This window comes from Rhipicephalus sanguineus, chromosome 4, assembly GCF_013339695.2.
Source record: "Rhipicephalus sanguineus isolate Rsan-2018 chromosome 4, BIME_Rsan_1.4, whole genome shotgun sequence".
In the NCBI taxonomy this organism is placed as follows: Eukaryota; Metazoa; Arthropoda; class Arachnida; order Ixodida; family Ixodidae; genus Rhipicephalus; species Rhipicephalus sanguineus.
The window spans coordinates 81,302,109-81,322,311 of NC_051179.1; the positions used below are offsets into that span (position 1 = coordinate 81,302,109).

Consider the following 20,203-nt stretch of genomic DNA (forward strand, 5'->3'; position numbering starts at 1 on the left):
TAAAGTCGCAGTTAAGAGGAAACATTGAACTCGACAGGCCATAGAATGCATTGACCAGATAACTGATGTTCTAACAGTAACAGAGTAGAGAACGAAGGAAAGGCAAGCCCATTCGAGGATGGCATGGAATTAATAGTGTAATGAAATCAGGAAACTTGCAGGCACACAATGGAATGAGCTTGTCACGAAACAGGAGTAACTGGAGATTTCATTGCGGAGCCTTCTTGCTATAAAATAGCTGGACGATGAGGATGCAGATGATAATACTAAACCTGAGGTTGGATGTACGTCACGTAACTGTGTTAGTCAAGAGAGCGGTCACGTTCCTTCATCTTGCATAATGACTCTATATGGGATTTCAAACATTATGGATGCTTCGTCCATCGCAGGCTTCACGATTTGCCTCATCAGTCAAGCATATAGTAGTCGTGATTACTGTTACTTAGAGAACCTTTAGCTGAAAGAATTACGGCTGCTATTTCCTTGGGGCCTCTTCCGAATGAAAACAATAAAAAAACGATGGTTGATCCCTCTGTCATAGGAATTGGAATAACACGAAAGTAAAGCGTGCCTTTGCAGAAGTAACTGAATGTTTGCTGTACATTGATATAAGAGAGTTTGCACAATATATACTGGTGTCTGGCAGCTATAGCACCGTTTAACGTGGATGCACCCACTTTGATGATTGGTGGTACATCTCCATCCCGACGACTAACGTCCATGTTAAATGATTAAACAAACCCTCGTGGTAGCTGTGGTAGTTAACGGTGAAAGCGAAATCACAGAACGAGGTGTGATAGCCAGAAGAGCGTCGCACATTGCACTTAGAACTTGGTCGCCATTGCGCGGCATGTTAAAGTGTGATTGAACATCACGGCCGGACTAGAGGGAAACGCAAAGCGCGTCGTGCCGCCCCGGTAGCCCGTCCGCGATTTTTCTCGGGGCGAGCGCGTGAGCGGGGAAGGCGGTGTTACAGCTAGGTCAGGCAGGCACGCGTCGCAGAGCTCGCGGTGTGTTAAGGCATAGACAAAACTGAAGTACTCTTGAAAACGCGACGAATGGCACGGACGTGTAACGCGTTGCAGGTGCTAATCGCGGAGGCCACAGTAATGACGAATTACTTTACTTTACCCCTCCCAGAGGGCAACACCACCCCGCCGACCAGGATAGTGGTAGATATAAAAGGCGAGTTTTTAACGCCCCTAGAGTCTGTTACCGTGGCGCAGTGGATAGCGTGTCCGGCATCTGATGTTGCGGATCGAGTACACTCTAAGCCAAAATCGAGTATTTGGGGAGTATTTCTGCCACACAACAATAATCGTCATCTGTCTTGCTCGCGTTTCCTTTCTTGAAAACCCAGCTCTCGTCACTTTCCTGTCAAGAATGCTATGTCACGCTGATAACGCGCGCGCCGTTCGTGACCGGAAAGTGCCGCGACCGCGGTGATAACGCGAGGAAAGCACGCGAGGGGGATGACGATTGTTGTTGTGTGGCAGAAACACTCCAAAAATACTCGATTTTGGCTTAGAGTGTACTTGTTGGTTCGACGCCCGCTGACGCAACTTTTTTCCTTTGCCATTTGATCGTGTAAATTTTTTCGACATCATTTCTGTGACGGAAATACCTCACTGAAGCCTTGGTGGACCCCGGCATAAATTTAGAATACATTCATTTAGAATACATTCACACGTAGACAAGATGGCGACTGTGCAGAAACCAGAGCCGCGACGTCTTCCACTTCGTTTTCTGTGCATCCACGCTGCCGCTGCTGTTCCGTATCAATATCTCAGCAGAACTACCTAAAACAGTATGAAAGAAAAGAGCGGATTCTATTCGCTGGTAATGAGGGAGCAGCAACTGAGGCGCTGCGTTGGATGTAAAATCGAATTTACGCTTCGCGCACGTTGAGAATCCACTCCCTCGGGCACGCGCCTATAGTTCCCGCGCTCAAAACAGACTCGCAGTTTCAATAATACCCTGACTTGGTGCAGTTGGTTCATACTCGCAAAAATACCGCATGACAGACGAAGACAGGCGACACAGATAGACACAGAAGAACGCTTGTCTGTGTCGATCTGTGTCTCCTGTCTTCGTCTAAGTCGCGCTGCATTTCATGGTTTCAGTGCCTGAAGCATTTCACATTTCCCAACAGGGCTGGGCAACAACGGCTTCAGCTTTCGGTGATTACTATGGATCCGTTCTCAGCGGTTAAACTTCCCAAGGGCCACTATCGAGTTGGCACTCGCGCCACATTCTCGTGCGCCAACCGCTTCTACTCTCTGGTGGGTTCCGAGGTGCGCAGGTGTCTGTCTGATGGAACCTAGACTGGAAGGGCAGCCACCTGCATACCAGGCGAGTTCATATTACCGCTACGCAGCGATGACAGCGTTGTCAAGGTCCCCCTGCCGTGTCACTAAATTTAAGTTGAGGAGCATAAAACTGACCAACAGAAAGGACGTTTCCTTCCTCCTCTGTACTGTGTCTTCTTGACAACTAGGCCACTAGTCCGACACTTCTTCGGGTTACTCTTTGATATACTAATGGGCTGTAGGAACTGTGTATACTCGGCCCTATGATATTGTCGAAGGGATTTTTTGAAGGGCTCGAAAAGCAAACGTTGTCTTTGTATAAGGGTAACATGACTCGTACATTGTGATGTGGAAAAAGTGTTACCAACATATTCACTTCTTCAATAGTTCGTAATGAGAATACTATAATTTATTGATGCGCTCACTGTTATGCAGTCTTCAGCGTGTATGACAGGGTTTCTTGTATAATATTTTTTAAAGTATTTTGTATGCACTCATAGCATTGTAATTTAACTTAGTGTGCTTTGTGGTATTGTTGCACCGTATATGACTACAGTTGAAACCCGCAATAAGGAAATCGGCGGGGAAAGCACAAAATTTCGCTCTTGCGGGAATTTTGTTGGCGCGAGAATGCCGCAGAAAAGACATGGAGTTTACAAAAAACATTTTATTTCCAAAAGTCAGTAAGATATGCTGTGGCGGGCCTTACCATGCAGCAATTTCATGCCTCTCGATCGGGAATCTCGTTTGCCACGGCACAAAGTTCGCCCCATGCACTGGTCAGTGACGGCGGCACTGCGTTGTCACCAGTACAGTCATCAAGTGCGCCTACAGGCGAACCTTCTTCTTGCTCCGCTGTATCAGCGCGGATCAGCGCGGAATCGTGGACAGCGAGCTCCACGCAACGCCGAATTCTTCGGCGAGGTCCATTTTTTCCTGCCCTTTTCCACCTCACTGATGATTGCAGCCTTATCTTCTAGCGTGATGAAATTCCGCTTTTTCGTTGGAGGCGGCATCTTCGCAGGCAGCAAAATCGGACGAAGCAATCGCAACACACAGTTCACGTTGCACCAAGCGACCAAGCAAACGCTCACCAAATGGCTCCACACACGCACACGACCATGTGCGCGCGAAGTCGACAAAACCAAGCACAGAGTCTAGCCAACGAACGAAACTCCATGAGGAATGTGGATTTCGCTACGTAGTCCGCGATAACGAGCAGGCGTTTCAGCAAGCCGTCATCATCATCATTGTCGCCAGCTTTATGTTTTTTTGTAAACAATGATGGCGGCTGCTTTTCAAGTGCACTGTAGCGATAGTTTTGCACAATTTAAGTGTAGCATGAAAGCATTTCAGCAGTTTTCGAATGTAGTTAAAGTGGCGAGAGTAGATTATTTGCGCACTCGTGTTTCAAAAATTTCGTTAATGAGGGACTGCGGTATGAATATCTTTCATTGTCACGAGTTACGAAATGCGTTGTCTCCTATGGCCATTCGCCGGTGCTCCGAAAATATTTCGTTGCGATGAGAATTTCGTTCCCTCGGGATTTCGTTATCGCGGGTTTAGACTATAGTACTTTTTTTCTGTTTAGTAAGAAAAAGACGCTCTAACTTTTCGGGCTGTGGGCAATCCATATATATACAGATATTCACGCGTTTGTGGACTTCGAATGAATAAACAACATCAGCAATCGGTACTTTTAGCATCAGTTCAGTAATGACACGCGATTTGAAACGTAGTAGTATTCTTTAGAAGCAGAAAGCGTCGATAGTTTATTCGGTTATTCTGATGTTATATAAAAAGTACCACCATGAAAATATTCTTGTTGTGCTCCTCAAAGCGTCCCAATGATGCTAGTAGCCGTGGCTTTCAGGGTGACTTAGTTTGTGCATCTAACGTCATTACTTAATCGTTTGCTAGTGAAAGAGGGAATATAGTAAAGCTTTTCTTGTTGGTATCCTGCTCACAACATCTGCGTTTTCGTGATCATATTTCTTTGCTGCCCTAAACAATGTCTTTACCACGATATTTACAAGACCGCAATCACCCCGCGCTTGAAGTCTTTAGTTGCAAGGTAGGAAAAGTCGACTCGTCCTGCCGATGTGCGCTTTAGGGGCGAAGCTCCTTAAGGCGGCACCCGTTCGTCCCTCGTAGTCGTAGTCGTAGTGCGTAACCAGTCTTGCGCTTTGACCTCCAAGGTGGTGCCGGTGGGAGATTTTTCCTGTGCGTTGTTGAACAATAAAAAATTCGCAGCGTGCGCGTTAACTAAAAGCCGAATTCTTCTGCCTCTCATTCCCCATTAGCAGCCATTGGCATGTTCCAGTAGGAAACGTTAGTAGAAGTAGAAGTGTAAGTGTTAGCTAAAAGCCGACTTCTTCTGTCTCTCATTCCCATTAGCAGCCATTGTTTACCTCCAAGGTAGTGCCTGGTGAGATTTCTCCTGTGCGTGATTAAACAATAAAAATTTTGTTCAAAACGCCGTTGATTGATGAAATAAACCAACGAAAGACGCCGGATGTTTTGTAAAAGCAAAACGAAAGAACGCCAGATGTTTCTAAAGCAAAACGAAAAGACGCCAGCTGCCTAACGAAAGACGCCAGATGTTTTCTAAAGCAATGGTTTTCTAAACAATGAAAATTCACAGCGTACATGTAAAATTAAAGTGAGCTGCAAGTCGTCATAACTCATCGAACCTTTAGTATAAACGCGCCCGATCTCACGTCGGTGATGATGTACTGGGCAGAATTCACGGAAGATTCACGGTTTACCGATGAACCTCCGCAGCTTCGCCCACTCATCATCATTCACTCCGTGGATATGCTGTGATTTTTTTTTAATCGCGTGTTGAACATAGGCCCGTAGCTGGGGGTGGGTGGGTGTGGTTCCTAGGGACCCCCCCCCCCCTCGTATTTCCGACAGAGGGGGCGTTCTACCTAAAGTAAAAAATGAAAAAGGTGTTTTTCTTAAAAAGTCAAGGCCTACAGCAAGTGGGCCTCCCCCGCTCCCCCCGAAAAAATATTCCTGGCTACGTGCCTGGTTGACCACATCCCACATCGTTACCGAACGCACAGGACACGTCACTTTAATCATTTTGCCACATGAAAATAATGAAAGAATGGATATATTAAAGTTGATTCAGATTTTGTTCTCTTTCCCAACGTTTATCAAGCTCGTTAATGCTTTCTTTCAAGTACGCATCACTAACCACCCTGTGGCCGCAGCATTACAGCAACCCATATGGTGCATCGTGTCCATGCCATGACGCCCTAATCCGCAATTTGACTGCGACTCACTTGCTGTGGACTTGTACAGGACTGCTTTTAAGCTGTCTTCGCCACCTCCGTGCAAACGGCCTCAGGCCTGGACACGACCTTGATCAATGGATTCACGGGCCGTTTCACGGCTGACTGTTAAACTGCATACATGAAGCAAATTATTACGTGTATTTATGTCACGGCGTTGTGCTATGCCTGAGGGCACGCTTTCGAAATAATAAAAAATAATAATAAAAAACATCTACGCAGAACGATTCTGAGGATGCGGTTTGAAGCATTATGGCGCGCAAGTAGTGTGAAAATGTTTCTCACGTTTCGTGCCTCGCGCGTGGTGTAACCGCAGTGTGCGGCCGTTCGGACTCGCCGCGTTCTCCGTTTATCTACCACGGGAACGCGAGCGAGGTCGGCCAGTGGCCCTGGCAGGTGGGCCTGTCCAAGTGGTCCCAACACGAGAAGGCCTGGGACCTGCAGTGCGGTGGCACGCTGCTCTCCGAGAGCTGGGTCGTCACGGCGGGGCACTGCGTGACCAAGGACCGCCGCGGGAACCTGCACGCGCCCGAGGACATACGCCTCTACCTGGGCAAGTACCACCGAGACGACGCCCTAGACGACGCCTTCGTGCAAGTGCGCACGCTGAGTGAGGCTACACCTTTCTTTGCGCTACTCTAGATGGGTGTAAATATCATTCTGCACGCGCAAGGGCAGTGATAAGCAAGCATTTGCACAGGTATATTTCCCACCGATGTGGCTCGCTCAAACTATAGCGCCGTAAGCCGTAGGTTAAGTAAATATTTTGGGTGTCTTTGATGGAGATAGGTAGGCGCCCACAACAGTGACGGTAAGTCTCTTCTTCACTGTAAGACATATATATTGATTGTCGTCGTGATGGGACACCGGCTGATGAAAGTAGGTGAGGTCACGGCGAATAAACATCAGAACCTTGCTGTTTTCAGCAGTTGTAGAAGACGTAAATAATTCATATCCGGAGAGTCTGATGGCGTACGGTAAGTTCGGCTCGCAGATGACGATGATTGGAAACATATTGATGTACACGAACCGACGGAAATCAGCAATGCGTGATCTCAGTCCCCGGGCATTCCACTGGAAAATCGCTGCCTTTCGGACCTCTTCCCTGAATGACACTGGCTGGTGAGCCATTATCTACTCAAGGGCTGCCAGTACTGGACTCAGAGCGTCCAGTACTTGGAGTGCATTTCTGGCGGTCGTTGTGTGCATGGTGTTTAACAACACGCGAATGGCATTTATTAAGGGTCGCAGAAGAGCAATCACTTGCTGATCTGTATTCCGCAAGTCCTCTGTTGTAGCAGCTTGCCCTGATGAGGGCGGCTTCTGCTGTGGTTCTTCCTCAAGTCGCCTAGGTGTAAGTGGCGGCCATTCTTTGGTAGAGAGAGACCTGCCCGTTTTCTTGTTTCTAACATCTGCATTTGCCAGGCTAGAAACTGCAGCTGGCGGTGTTCCCTGATGAGTCGGCTTACTTGCTGAAGTTGACGTTGTCCGTCGTGAAGACCTCCGACGGCGACGTCGTCTTCGCCGGACTTTTTCAGCGGCTTCTTTGTGGGTTGAGCTGTCTCGCACCATTTGCTTAATAATAGATATAATAGATAATAATAGATCCATCAAGCCGATTTGACCATAACAGACTACAAAGCATCCTGTCATCAACTCCCCACCCGTGCGTTATCATCGGGGACTTCAATGCTCATCATACACTCTGGGGAAGTAGGAAGATCAATGCTAAAGGCAGAAATTTGGTGTCCTTCGCCTCCGACAATGAACTTTTCTTGTTAAATGACGGCACTCCAACGTTTCTCCGTGGTTCAACGTATAGCAGCTGTCTTGACTTGGCGTTTGTTTCACGAAGCCTCGTCAGGCATGCTGGGTGGTTTCCGGACATAGAAACGCACGGGAGTGACCACATTCCCACATATGTCAAGACTGAAGGTTTATCCCCTTCCAAGATACGCGATAACATTCAAAGAGTGGATTGGACAAAATTTCAATCTCGCATGGAAGAGCAATGTCAAGCGAATAGGTCACTCGACTTAGAGGAAACAATCAAGAGCACGATACACGACACTACGCGTACTCTCACGTGCTCTTCGAAATTAACAGAATTCGACATAGAGTTAGCGCGACTTCGAGCAATTCGACGACGTGCTGAACGAAGACACCGACGTACGGGGGCGGTAGAAGACTTGCGGACCGCTCGACGTCTACAGAAGAAGATCCAGCGCCGGATAGATAAGCTTGAATCGCAACGTTGGACTGCTTTCTGTGAGTCACTTGACCCTCGTAAACCTCTATCGCACTTGTGGAGGACGGTACGAGGTCTGCGCACAAAACCTATTCAGCGGTACCCATTCAAGGCTCTAGCCCTCTCCCAAAACAGACCAGATATAGACGTGGCCGAAGAATTCTGTGCCAGATTATCTGGCCAAATAACAGCAGCAACCAGCTTACTACTCTCGAGCAGTTGTCCGCAACCACGTGATCCGCGCATGGATTTGCCATTCTCCATCCACGAACTCGAGGCAGCACTAGCTTTGTGTGTACACACATCGGCACCAGGGCCCGACGGAATTTCTTACAGAGCCCTGCGTCATCTGGGTGAGCACGCGAGAATGTTTCTCCTAGATATGTACAACGAATCTTGGAGAGATGGCTCGCTCCCGACAAGCTGGAAGACCAGTCGCCTGGTTCCACTATTGAAGCCTGGCAAGTCACCGTTGGAACTCTCATCCTACCGCCCGATTGCACTTGCCAGTTGCGTAGGCAAAGTTATGGAGAGGATGATCCTCGGACGCCTGGAGTGGTACTTGGAGGGCAACAACGTCTACCCAGATGCAATGGCAGGATTTCGACGTGGTCGATCATCGATTGATAACGTCGTTGACCTGGTCACCTTCGTTCAACACGAGAAAGGCCGTAAGCGTCTCTGCGCTTCTTTGTTCCTCGACGTCAAAGGGGCGTACGACAATGTTACACATCAAGCCATCCTCACCGCTCTCGAAGAGGTAGGAATAGGAGGTCGGATGTATCGCTGGATACGTAGTTACATCTCAATGCGATCCTTTTTGTGAGCACCGAAGACGGCCAAACCTCTCCACATTACAGCTACCGTGGCGTCCCCCAGGGTGGCGTACTCAGTCCTGTATTGTTCAATGTTACGCTGATTGCCCTCCTTGAGCACCTGCCAAGCACAGTGAAGATATCAATGTACGCGGATGATATCTGCATTTGGACGTCCGCCGTAACACGCCTGCAGTTGCGAGCGAGAATTCAAAGAGCTGCTGCTCAAACTGCCCGTTACCTCCGTAATCGAGGCTTGGAGCTTTCTTCCGAGAAATGCGCCCTCGTGGCTTTTACGCGCAAACCTATGAATAATTACGGCGTATTCATCAATGGCCAAACTATACCGTATATTCGGTCGTACAAGTTTCTGGGTGTCATAATCGACAGGGATCTCTCATGGAGCCATCACGTATTGTACATAAAAAAGCGGTTGATCGGCATCTGTCATCTATTGAAGTTCTTCGCAGGCAAGACTTGGGGAATGTCACCAAGTGCTATGCTACAGCTGTACAGGGTACTCTTCCTCGGCTTCCTGCGCTACAGCTTGCCCGCGTTAACCAACGCAAGCAAAACAAGCCTACGAATACTACAAAGTGTTCAGGCCCAAGCGCTCCGAATTTGCCTAGGCTTGCCTCTTAGCGCGTCGACGGTGGCTTCTATAGCGATCGCCAGAGACCACCTCATCAAGACACATATTGACGTCGAAGCACTCAGGACACATATAAGGCATCTTGCTCGGACTCCCCGCCACCACCTAGCCTCTTTACCAGTAGACCGACCATGCACCTCTTTTTGCCGAACGGTAGCCGCATATCGCGAGTCTTTGCCAACAGGCTTCACGCCCGCTGCGAGACCTTCAGTTCCTCCGTGGTGCCTGACTCAGCCTATCATCAGCCTGACGATACCCGGCATCCGTAAAAAGGCAGATATGTCGTCACCGGCTCTTAAACAGCTCGCTTTGCTCCTGTTATATGAGAAGTACCGAGGCTCAATGCACGTATACACCGACGGCTCCGTTATGACGAACAGCTCAACCGCAGCTGTCGTAATACCTCTGAAAGCCACGACAATCAAATTTAAGACCTCTCACCTTACGACATCGACAGCAGCAGAGCTCGCAGCGCTTCTTGCCGCATTACGTTTCATTACTGATGAACGGACACAAAAATGGACGATCTTCAGTGACTCAAAGGCGGCACTGCAATCCCTTCTGTCACCTTTACGCCGCGGCCCGCACGAGCAACTGGTATTTCAGATTGCAGAAGAGACTCACCATCTAATTGAGAAAGGCCATGAAATAACTTTTCAATGGCTTCCAAGTCACTGTGGGATTATCGGCAATGAACGGGCCGATCAAGCTGCCCGTTCAGCCCATACAGAAAGCAGTCAAATAATAATACCGCTCTCTAGGACTGACGCTGCATGGAAGCTCCGCGTGCTTGCTCGTCAATGCACCACGTCGCAATGGAACGAGCCGCACTTCAAGCATGCGCGACTATATTCCCTGGACCCAACTCTCAGCCTTCAAATTCCTCCAGGCCTTCGCCGACGTGACGCTACCCTCCTGTGCAGGTTATGGTTGGGTGTCGCATTTACGCGCGCGTACGCGTGCCGCATAGGAATGGACGACACCGCATCATGTGACCACTGCGGCAGTGATGAAACAATTCAACATATTCTGTGCGACTGCCCACAGTACTCTTCACAGAGACAGTCACTTTGCAACGCGCTCGATAAGTTGGACGACCTCACTCTGTCGGAAGAAAGAATCATGCGCCATCGACCGGACCAAACGTCACAGAAAAAGGCTGTGCAAGCGCTACTGCGCTTTCTGCGTTCAACTGGTCTCTCAGAACGGCTCTGACTGGAACGTCTTGCGTGTGTGTGCATGTGTGCGTTTTTTTTTCGTTTTCATTTTATCTCACTCTCTCTCTCTGTCCTCTTTCCGACCCCTATATCCCCACCCCTGTGCAGGGTAGCAAACCGGTCACTTGCGCCAGGTTAACCTCCCTGCGGTTCCTTTTCATCTATTTCTCTCTCTCTTGGGTGTCTTTCTTGGGGCATGTTACGCGCCATTATTTTATGTGAACACGTCCTTAAACATTTTTTATGAACACCTTTCTAAAATAGGACCTTCCGCGCATAGAAAAAGCTTTTTTTTTCATATTCTAGTAGTCTCGTGCCACTAAAAGATTTTTGGGGGCCTGGCTCAATAAGTAAGCGAATGCGCGAGGAGAATAAAAAGGGCCGATAAAAATACGAAATTTTCTTGTATACGTATCTAAGTCGTGTCATTGCAATCAATGCTTCGCATTTGGACGAAACTGCCGCATTATGAAACGCACGGCGACCCACATGAGGCGTAATGTGTCAATAAGCGTGTGCGATGGACGGGGGTAATCATATTTGATGGGGTTTAACGTCCCAAAACCACGATAGGATTATGAGGGACGCCGTAGTGGAGGGCTCCGGAAATTTCGACCAACTGGTGTTCTTTAACAAGCACCTAAATCTAAGTACACGGACCTCGATCATTTCCACCTCCATCGAAAATGCGGCCGCCGCGACCGGGATTTGATCCCGCGACCTGCGATGTGCGGGAGAGCGAGGGGGACGTATTAAGAAGAGAATTAATATCTTTTTGAAACTTAGCATAGAAGTGTGCTTGTTTTCCGGTCATCGCGTTCAAAATGGTCTCGCTTTGACAGTGAAGCATTCAGTGTGCGCCCCTAGTAGACGCGGAATTATGACACCCACTGCCAACATTGTGTGATAGCGACATATGAAACGGGTAGGGAGCAGCTTAATTCAGCATCACTGAAGGTATTGCTTATTAGATTTGGCGACAATATAATGAATTTCATTGGCGCCATCGTCATCGCAAACTTATGTTTACTCACGAATTCATTTGTGATTCAAACTATGGCTTATAAACAACCTCTAGGACTTCCTCGATATCGTAACTCTGATTGTACGTTATCCGAAGAACACAGAAATTCAAGGGAAATTTATGGGATGCTCGAGGTAATGAAAAGTAGTCGAAAAAGAATGAATTTCCCTCGAGCCGCCGCTTCTAAAAGGCCCCACCTATTTACCTCGGCTGACAAAGATAGACATTTTGTCGAAAGGTTGGCTCCAGCGGCTTTCCTTGTTCGACGACTTCTGATCGTTTCTGCAGTATAAAACTTCGCGATCGAAACTGAATACCATATGTAATAAGTTATAAGAAACTGAGTTGCTCCGAGGAATATGAGTAAAAAATGATCTCCGATGAACGCTCTGAAGATGGTTGGCCGGCGAAACTGTATTGTCACCTGAACCGGCCGAACGTTCGAGCGATGCTCTGCATGGAATGAATGACAGCAAGACAATTAGGTGCACTGTACTTTTGTGCTCACGAGGCTGTTCGTAAATCTTAAATATTCGTGGCCCATAGCGAGATCACAATGCAAGTGAAATCAGCTGCTACGCGGGTATCATCTCCGCATGGGAAGGCAATTGATAGAAGGCGCCTTGTGCCCCTGGTTTTAGGATGAAGCGCGAAATGTCATGGCTGATTTCGGTGGAGATAGCGTGAACAATGGTAAGTCTCGTAACACCTTTTTGGGAATACGAAGCTGTTATTTATTAATTGCCCATGCATCTAAATGTACTGAGCAAGAACATTTAAACTTGCATACGTAATTCCGTCAGCGCCCATATGCTAGAGTGCTAGAGGAAAAGGAGGAGGAGGAAAGAATTTGATTCAGAGGAGTTTCGAGCGCGCAGGCTCCCGGGTCCCCGCCCGATCCTATTTCGCTCAAACGCTCACTTGATGGTGGTCCATTACATTGGCAGCCCGGCCGGTAGCCATGGTCTGCGCAACGGGCCCTCTGAACGCAGCCGAGTCTCGCAATCCTCCCATGCCTTTAGGTGCTCCAGAGCCCGCGCGGGAGGATCCGTCGGACAGTGTGAAAGAATGTGGTTAGCAGAAGCATGAGGTTCAGGGCAAAGAGTACTGGTTGAGGTGAGGAAAAGGGGGCGATAGTGCGACAGAATGAGAGGAGTGGGAAGAGTGTGAGTTTGCAGCTGGCGCCAGAGGGTTGCCTGTCGCTTGCTCAAGAACTTGTGCGTTAGATGGTATGGCTGGCGCGCTGCCCTATAGGCCGGAGTCAGCTCGTTGAAAGTGTGCGCGCGCTCCTTTGTGTATCCCGGATTGGACGCCGCGCGAGCCCGGTTTAAAGAACCTCGGGCTAAGAGGTTATCGGCTTCTTTTTTAGGATTGCGGTTTTGAAATCTGATAAGTTATACAGTGCTTCTGTGTTTATGGTTGCTAAGGCAATGGTAGCTTCCTCTGCAGCTTCGGGGGAGGTGTCTGGAGGAAGTCTGTTTGTACCTATGGGGGAGAGGTCGTAATCCACCACGTCAGCGGCCGCTTCATCGTCCGCGCAGGCTGCGTCTACCCATACGGCGTCCGGTTCGGAGCCGTAACATCGGTGCAGAGCTTTAGGGCGAGCTCTGCGGTGTTTATCGTGGTGGTCGGGGTGCGTGTTACATGGAATTGGTGTAATGAGGAGTTCGCGGTACCGGGGTCTTGGTAGGCGTAGAAATGTCGGATCGTTGGCTGGCATCTGTATTCCAATAGAATCCAGAATACCCCGATCAGGGTCGGTTTGTGCGAGACGACGGTATTGTGCTTGGCTGTGCGCGTCGATGATGTTCCTCGATAGTGTTGCAAAGGCCTTGCTTCAAAAGTTGATCGGTAGGTGTACTTATGAAGAGATGGAGGGCTACTTTGTATGCCCGACGGTCCAGAGTGTGTGCTTAGATTTAGGTTCAAGTTGAAGAACCCCAGGTGGTAGAAATTTCCGGAGCACTCCACTACGGCGCACCTCATAATCCTGTCGTGGTTATGGGACGTAAATCTCTGACAAATATTAGCTTCGGCAGTGGAGATAGCCACTTTTCGCTTAGATTCGAGGAATAATTTTCGGTAGACGGGCGTGAAAAAATCCCGGGATCCTGCCAATATGCAGCTTTGCTAAGAAAGGTGGCTGTGGTCAGCGTGCATAGACTCGTACATAGTAGTTGTGTCCACACCCCGTTTTGTTGCACGGTTCACTATACTGTATGTAATGTTTTGCAGCCTCAGGAGATTCACGTGCACGATGATTTCGACCCGGCGAAGTACGACGCGGATATCGCCATGGTGCTGCTCGACCGGCCGGTGGAGTTAAGCAGTCGAGTGCAGCCCATATGCCTGCCCAGCGAGAGGACCTCGCAGTCAAACATCGTCGACGGCCACCTGGGCGTGGTCAGTATACATTGGAACAGTTCATTGATGATGCACACTGAAAAAGCGCGCTTGCTTTCATTTGGTCTGCATATTTACGTACAATCTATTAAACGCTGGACCTTCATGAAGCGTTGGGAGCTTGCACCTTCAGCACTGCGCGATATTTCATACCAATGCCAAGACGCACTAGAAGTTAATAACTAAGGTGTTTTCACTGTTACTATTGTTGTGGCTACCAGCTCACATGTCAGCAATCATCATTTATTTATTTATTTACTTATTTATTTACTTATTTATTTATTTTTCACATATAGCCTTACTGCAGCACCCTCATTGCCTTTATTTTATAGAGGAAAGCAGAGGGGTGGTTACCGAAACAAGTATAGTAAATATACTAACGGCAGACGAACGAAGAAGAAATTCACTTCAATATTCAGCATTGTAAATATAATCTCAAAATAAAACAAAAAATGATGACGAAGGCGCAGTGATAGTTTGTTCCATTAAGCAATCCGTGTGGGTGTCCGCTGTATGGAGGAGGATCGCGCACTCGATTACGGTACTGCCTATATCAGTGATAACGTTTACTCGCAGGTATACACATTATTGACATATATTTCAATGAAAACTTTTTCTTCTTCAGCAGAGGAAAGGAAGGCTCACTTGAAAGCTTTTCATAGGTGTTTACGAATATTCGCGGTTTACGATCCCGGCCCGACGGTCGCATTTCGATTAAAGCGAAATGCTAGAGGCCGGTGTGCTCTGCGATGTCAGTGCGCGTTAAAGATTACCGGATGGCTAAAATTTCCGGAGCCCTCCACTACTGCGCGCCTGATGATCATATCGTGGTTTAACACAGCACCGTTAACGTCCCATATACATTGCTCGGCTTCATTTTCTGCAGGTTTTCATTAACGTTGTGTCAAACGAAAAAACAAGCCCTCAAAATTGTCTTCTTTCATTCATTCATACCGAGGGAGTCTGGTTCCGGCAGACTCGATACCTTTAGGTATTATTCGAGGTCTTATTGGTCAGTTGTCCGCTCGCCAAAATGATCACGTGATACGTAACGCCATCTGGCAAAGAAAGTGTGTTCCACACTCGCCGTCATGGCTGCAAGCGGCGCTCACTAACACTCCCAGGGTTTGTATGCACATATATACCTCACAAAGTGGACGAGGGGACGACCGCCGCCGTAGCTCAGTTGGAAAGAGCATCGGGTGCGTAATCCGAAGGTTGCAGGTTTGGTCCCTTCTGGCGGCAAGTTGTCTTTTTGTACGCTTTACTTTCTTCACATACGTGTCACAATTACTACAATACACTTAAAAGTGTACAATTAACGTCCCGAATGCTTTCCTTGGCTTCATTATCTGCTGGTATTCATTTACGTTATATCGAACAAAGAAGCGGGCCCTCAAAATTATCTTTTTTGCAGCCAGTTATGAATCAGTACCAATTCGACCAACAGTCAGTACTTTTGCTGAAAAAAGTGCTGGGTTATTTGATATGCTGTCTGCAAAAGGCGAACGCCTTCGTAATTGAACCTCACGTCTAATCCTAACGGAGCCATTGCCTTTTAATTCTTTACTGTCCAGGCGACCGGATGGGGCCAGACCGAAACCCGGAGCTACGCTGACGTCCTTCGACAGGCCGTGATTCCCGTGGTATCGGCACAGGAGTGCGAGCGCGCCTACCTCGAGGACCGCTTTCTCCGGGCGGTCACGTCCTACATGTTCTGCGGCGGTTACGTCAAGGGAGGGATCGACGCCTGCACGGGAGACAGTGGTGGCCCCTTCGTTTTCGTCGACGAGTCGGTGGTCGACAAGCGCGTCTGGGTGCTGGAAGGCATCGTCAGCTGGGGAGGGCCCCGAGGCTGCGGAGTGCCGAACCACTTCGGCGGATACACCAAGGTTGCAGCGTTCATCGAATGGATACGAGCGTTCCTGTAAATCGTGCATACATCGAGGCCAAGCAGCCGATTATTGCGGGTTTACCGAAGACGTCTTGCGGAGGAAAGCTCGCTGTGGTACAAGCATACTTGCCACTTCTTATGATGGGCAACGGACTGTTACGGATTTGCTGAAGGCATTTCTGGCAAAACCCTCACGGGCGGCCTTAGCATTTTAGGCCTGCCACCAGCAGCGCAAGCAGACTTCAGTTTTGAAAGATCTTTGTCGCATATGGCTACTCGGTTTCTTAATTGTTTTTGTGTGTGTGTCACGTAGGAATGAACATTTTTTTAGCGAAGCTTGCTATTATTCACTGGTTTTGGTGGCGGTGTCGTACGCGAAAATCTCGGTTCCGGCGGTGGTGCAGAAATGCGTACCTCGAAGGCGTGCTGATTACGTGCGTATTTGTGTGTTCAGTTTTCCAGTAAGTGGTGCTCTCTAGATGGTTGGCTTGTCAGCGATCAATAGTTTGTTATATGACAATTACATATTTTATCGAGGTCACTTATTATTTTACGTTGCCGCATTATAGTGTTGCCTGGATACGAACGCATTACCTCAAGTTACGACGCCGGCGCCGGAACGCGAGTCATTAGGCGCGATTCCAACTGCGCATGCGTGCTCTCACACCACGCCCGCTACCAGTTAGAGCCGTCTTGCTTCCCCACGAAAAGAAAGAAAGAAAGAAAGAAAGAAAAAGAGAGAGACAGAAAGAAAGAAAGAAAGAAAGAAAGAAAGAAAGAAAGAAAGAAAGAAAGAAAGAAAGAAAGAAAGAAAGAAAGAAAGAAAGTGATAGGTTAGGCACGCACACATCAAATTACGCTTGACCTCACTTAACGATAGGAAAAAAGCTAATTTTTTGGGATTACCTGACAGAGAAACATACGGAGAACCACAATGCCTCTCAAATGCCATACGCTGTTTGCTGCCGCTAGGGGAGAATCGGTAGGAGCTCAAATGCCGGTCACTACGACGACCGCATACCTATGGGGGCGAACTACATAAACTTTCGCGCACTTAAGTTTGCATAGCTCATTAACCTAAGCAAGTTCTAGCTAGAGAACTGAATGCGGACCAACACTGTGGCCATGGTCCTCTGCGATGTCTTCCACTCCAGAATTGTCTGGATACTATAAAGAACACATCAACACGTCGATTATAGACCCTGAAGAACAAACTCTTGACCCCGATGAAAAAAAATTAAATCCACGAAGATGTTAACCTACTACACTGCTAAGACAATGACCTAGAACAACGGGCATGTGCGAAATGGCATGGAATTTCTTCCCGTTTCAAAGTTCTCTCGATGTACTACTTACTGTAAGATGAAAGTTGTGCCTACGATAAAGAGAGACGTTGTGATTGCAAGAACAGCCTCTACAGGAAACGTACCTTGCTGCTGTGCTGCTTGAGGCGCCACAAGTAAGACTACCCGACATTACACACGCTAGGATAAGAAATTCGAAGAGCCACTTGGATCACGTTATGACGCTATTCAAAATACGTCTTGGCAAATTTTCCCAATAACTTGATACGACTATTAGAGATCGTATACTGTCGTTTCTCTTTGCTGTACAGAGCATGTTTTCATAACAGATTCATGGTTTTATGAAAGATTGATCTTAAATTAGTACGTTTTTTTATTGACGTGACATTTACTGTCCGCCTCGCTGACTGATTGCCTTCAGTGCAGCTGCTACATCTCGAAGCAGTTAAGACACTGTGTTTGTTTTAAACGGTTTTTGGTATAGTACGTACCTGTACTGGTTTACTGTTAGTTCTTGGCTGTATGTGCCAACTGAGCCATCGAAAAATATCGACAAATGTAAATTCTGTGCGCACTTCACTTGGGTAACTCGGTCACGGTCACTTTCGATATCGATGGTGGTGGAGTGGCTGACGGCGAGTAATAGCCTGAGTAGCAGTCGAGTTTCAATAGCGCTTGCAACGAGAACGGCTAACCGGTATCGAATTTTTCGACCGCATTAGCTCCTATCTTGCAATTGGCGCAGTTTATCGATTTCGAGTTGTGTGAAGTCGATCAATGATTATTACAATCGAAAACGGTGGACCATTTCGTAAAGATGACATAATTTCAAATAGATAAGTACAAGTGTAAACTCAATCTTCACGCACACAGGTGTTTTATTTTTTCCCTTTTTTCTTCTGACGCAAGTCGTGAACCAGTTAGTATATTACATAAAATTAAGCAATAGAGTCATTTCGAGTTGTTATGGAGTCGGGCGTAAATGGAATGGAAAGCTGGGCTAGTTGGAATGCATGCATGATTGATGCAGCGCTAAAGACGGAGACGAAAGGAACACTAAGTGCACACTTGTTTATTATTTCCTCTGGACCATCTGTGAGGTAGAGCAAGTGGGTGTCCTGAACAAAGCCTAAATTACACCATTCAACAATTGGGCTTGGTTATCTGGCGTCCAGTTGTCTTTTCAGCGCCGTAGGTTGCACTTTCTTGCAACCGACACGCCCAATACATGAGGGCATTGCATATGCGTGCGAGTTGTGCACGTTGCGCGCATACGGACAATGACACTAGGCGAGTTCGCCTTAGCCTAGAGCGTGAATTTAAGCGTTCATGTTCACAATCACAACGATCACTACGAAAACCAAAATGGAACGCCCATATGGCGCAACTGCAGGAATCTTGAGTCTCCAGGTTTGTCCTTGGTTATGTTCTTTGTCTTATCTACGCAGAAGCGATGTTTTCAACTGCCGTTTTAACTCCTCGAAACTTCGCGTTCCTCCACTGCACCATGCATTTTAACTGTCAAATTACCTGACAGTTACTTTTTTGATTTTGTCAATGTTCGGCCTCGTTATTGTAGTCATTTAACGATTTTCGACATGTTCTGCCTAGCAGTCAGTGCTGGATTCTGCAGTGAAAAACTTGTCCACTTCAACAATGCGTAGGGAGAGCCTCTTTAGAAAAACATAATCAAATTTTAGAGGAAGTACGCGCATTCTGCGTTCGTTATATAATATTCCGAAGCTGCTTTTTGCACGCCCTTGCTATTACGAGGTTATTGTTTAGTGATTCACTCTGTACAAACGTGTCGACCTTAGCGAATAAGAGCTTTACACACATCTGCAGTGTATACTGCTTGCTGCAAAGATGCAAGGACTTCAGAAGCCCTGCCAAACCGCGCAGTATTATCACGGCCCATACTGAAATCATACCGTGCGCCCGAAACGTTGACTGCCTTTAGTGAGATATTGTACCTGTTGATACAGACTATCATGAACAAAGTACTACTATTTGCTGTAGTTAAGCGCGCCTATATGAATTTGAATTTGTAAGGGTTCAATAAATATTACGATACTGTTTTGGAATGACTTGTCGCTCCTTGTGTGCCCCGACATTTACAGCCGACTGCATCAATAGTCATATTCCATCATTCAAGTAGCGGACAGTGGTATTGTAGTAACAATGGCACAGTATTGGCCATGCGCCACAAGCCTTTGTGCAAACGCGGGGGCACAAAGGGTGCGAAACTCGGCAGTTCATGCTGCGATGCTCATAGTGGTTGTGTGGAGAAAATACGTTACGGACTGTGCGTTCTATAGTTTGTTCCACTGAACCTTGTTCTATACCTTGCTGCACCTTGCTCTGCAGCGGAGTCTTCGGGACTAAGAATATTGCACTGAGACTTGGGTTTGGTCATTGTAGTAAAAGGTGAGGTGTCATTAACCTGTGTTAGTACAAAGATACAAACGAAACCTGTTCGGATTTCTCACAAGTCAAGCTTCGGAGCTTAAGCGAAATCGGTCCTCGTCCGGGATTCGAGCGGGGACCTCGGGTCCAACTCTACTCAAAGCAAGTACACTAACTTTAAAGTGCTTTAATGCGGGCTCGTTGGTATAAATACACCTTGAAGAAAGGCAGTGCTGCTCAAAGACACGGAAGAATAAAAAACACGTGTCCTCGTGTGTTCTTTACTAATGTGTGCTGTTAAGCAGCGCTGTTTTTCAAAATAGACAAATACACAGATCACCGGGACCGAAGACTCAAGACTCCGACAGCGGTGGCTTGTGTGAAGAGTGGTTTCGGAATTAACTTTATCTCTAAAGAATAAACCAAGATTCGGTTATAGTGAACTAACTACGCCGCATATAATGCACGTTTAGCAATGTCTTGAGGCAGGCTTCGGACAGTATCTCAGCGGAGGTCTGGGATTCCATAAGGCGAGAATCGTGCCGAGAGCTTCGCTGTCTGATGCAGGTTTCGGATACATCAGCGAAGTTAGTTTTTTCAGAACTCCACTGCATTAGGCATCGCGTGTG

At 47.5% G+C, this 20,203-nt stretch overlaps 1 protein-coding gene across 1 annotated transcript; it reads left to right on the forward strand.

Moving 5' to 3' along the window:
- The first annotated feature begins 4,119 nt into the window (after positions 1 to 4,119).
- LOC125758246 (clotting factor C-like) lies at positions 4,120 to 16,562 on the forward strand. Its single transcript, XM_049415251.1, has 4 exons — positions 4,120 to 4,183; positions 5,928 to 6,226; positions 13,812 to 13,970; positions 15,548 to 16,562. The coding sequence occupies exons 1-4, from the start codon at positions 4,120 to 4,122 to the stop codon at positions 15,899 to 15,901; spliced, it is 876 nt and encodes a 291-aa protein (XP_049271208.1). The 3' UTR covers positions 15,902 to 16,562.
- The last annotated feature ends 3,641 nt before the right edge of the window (positions 16,563 to 20,203 follow it).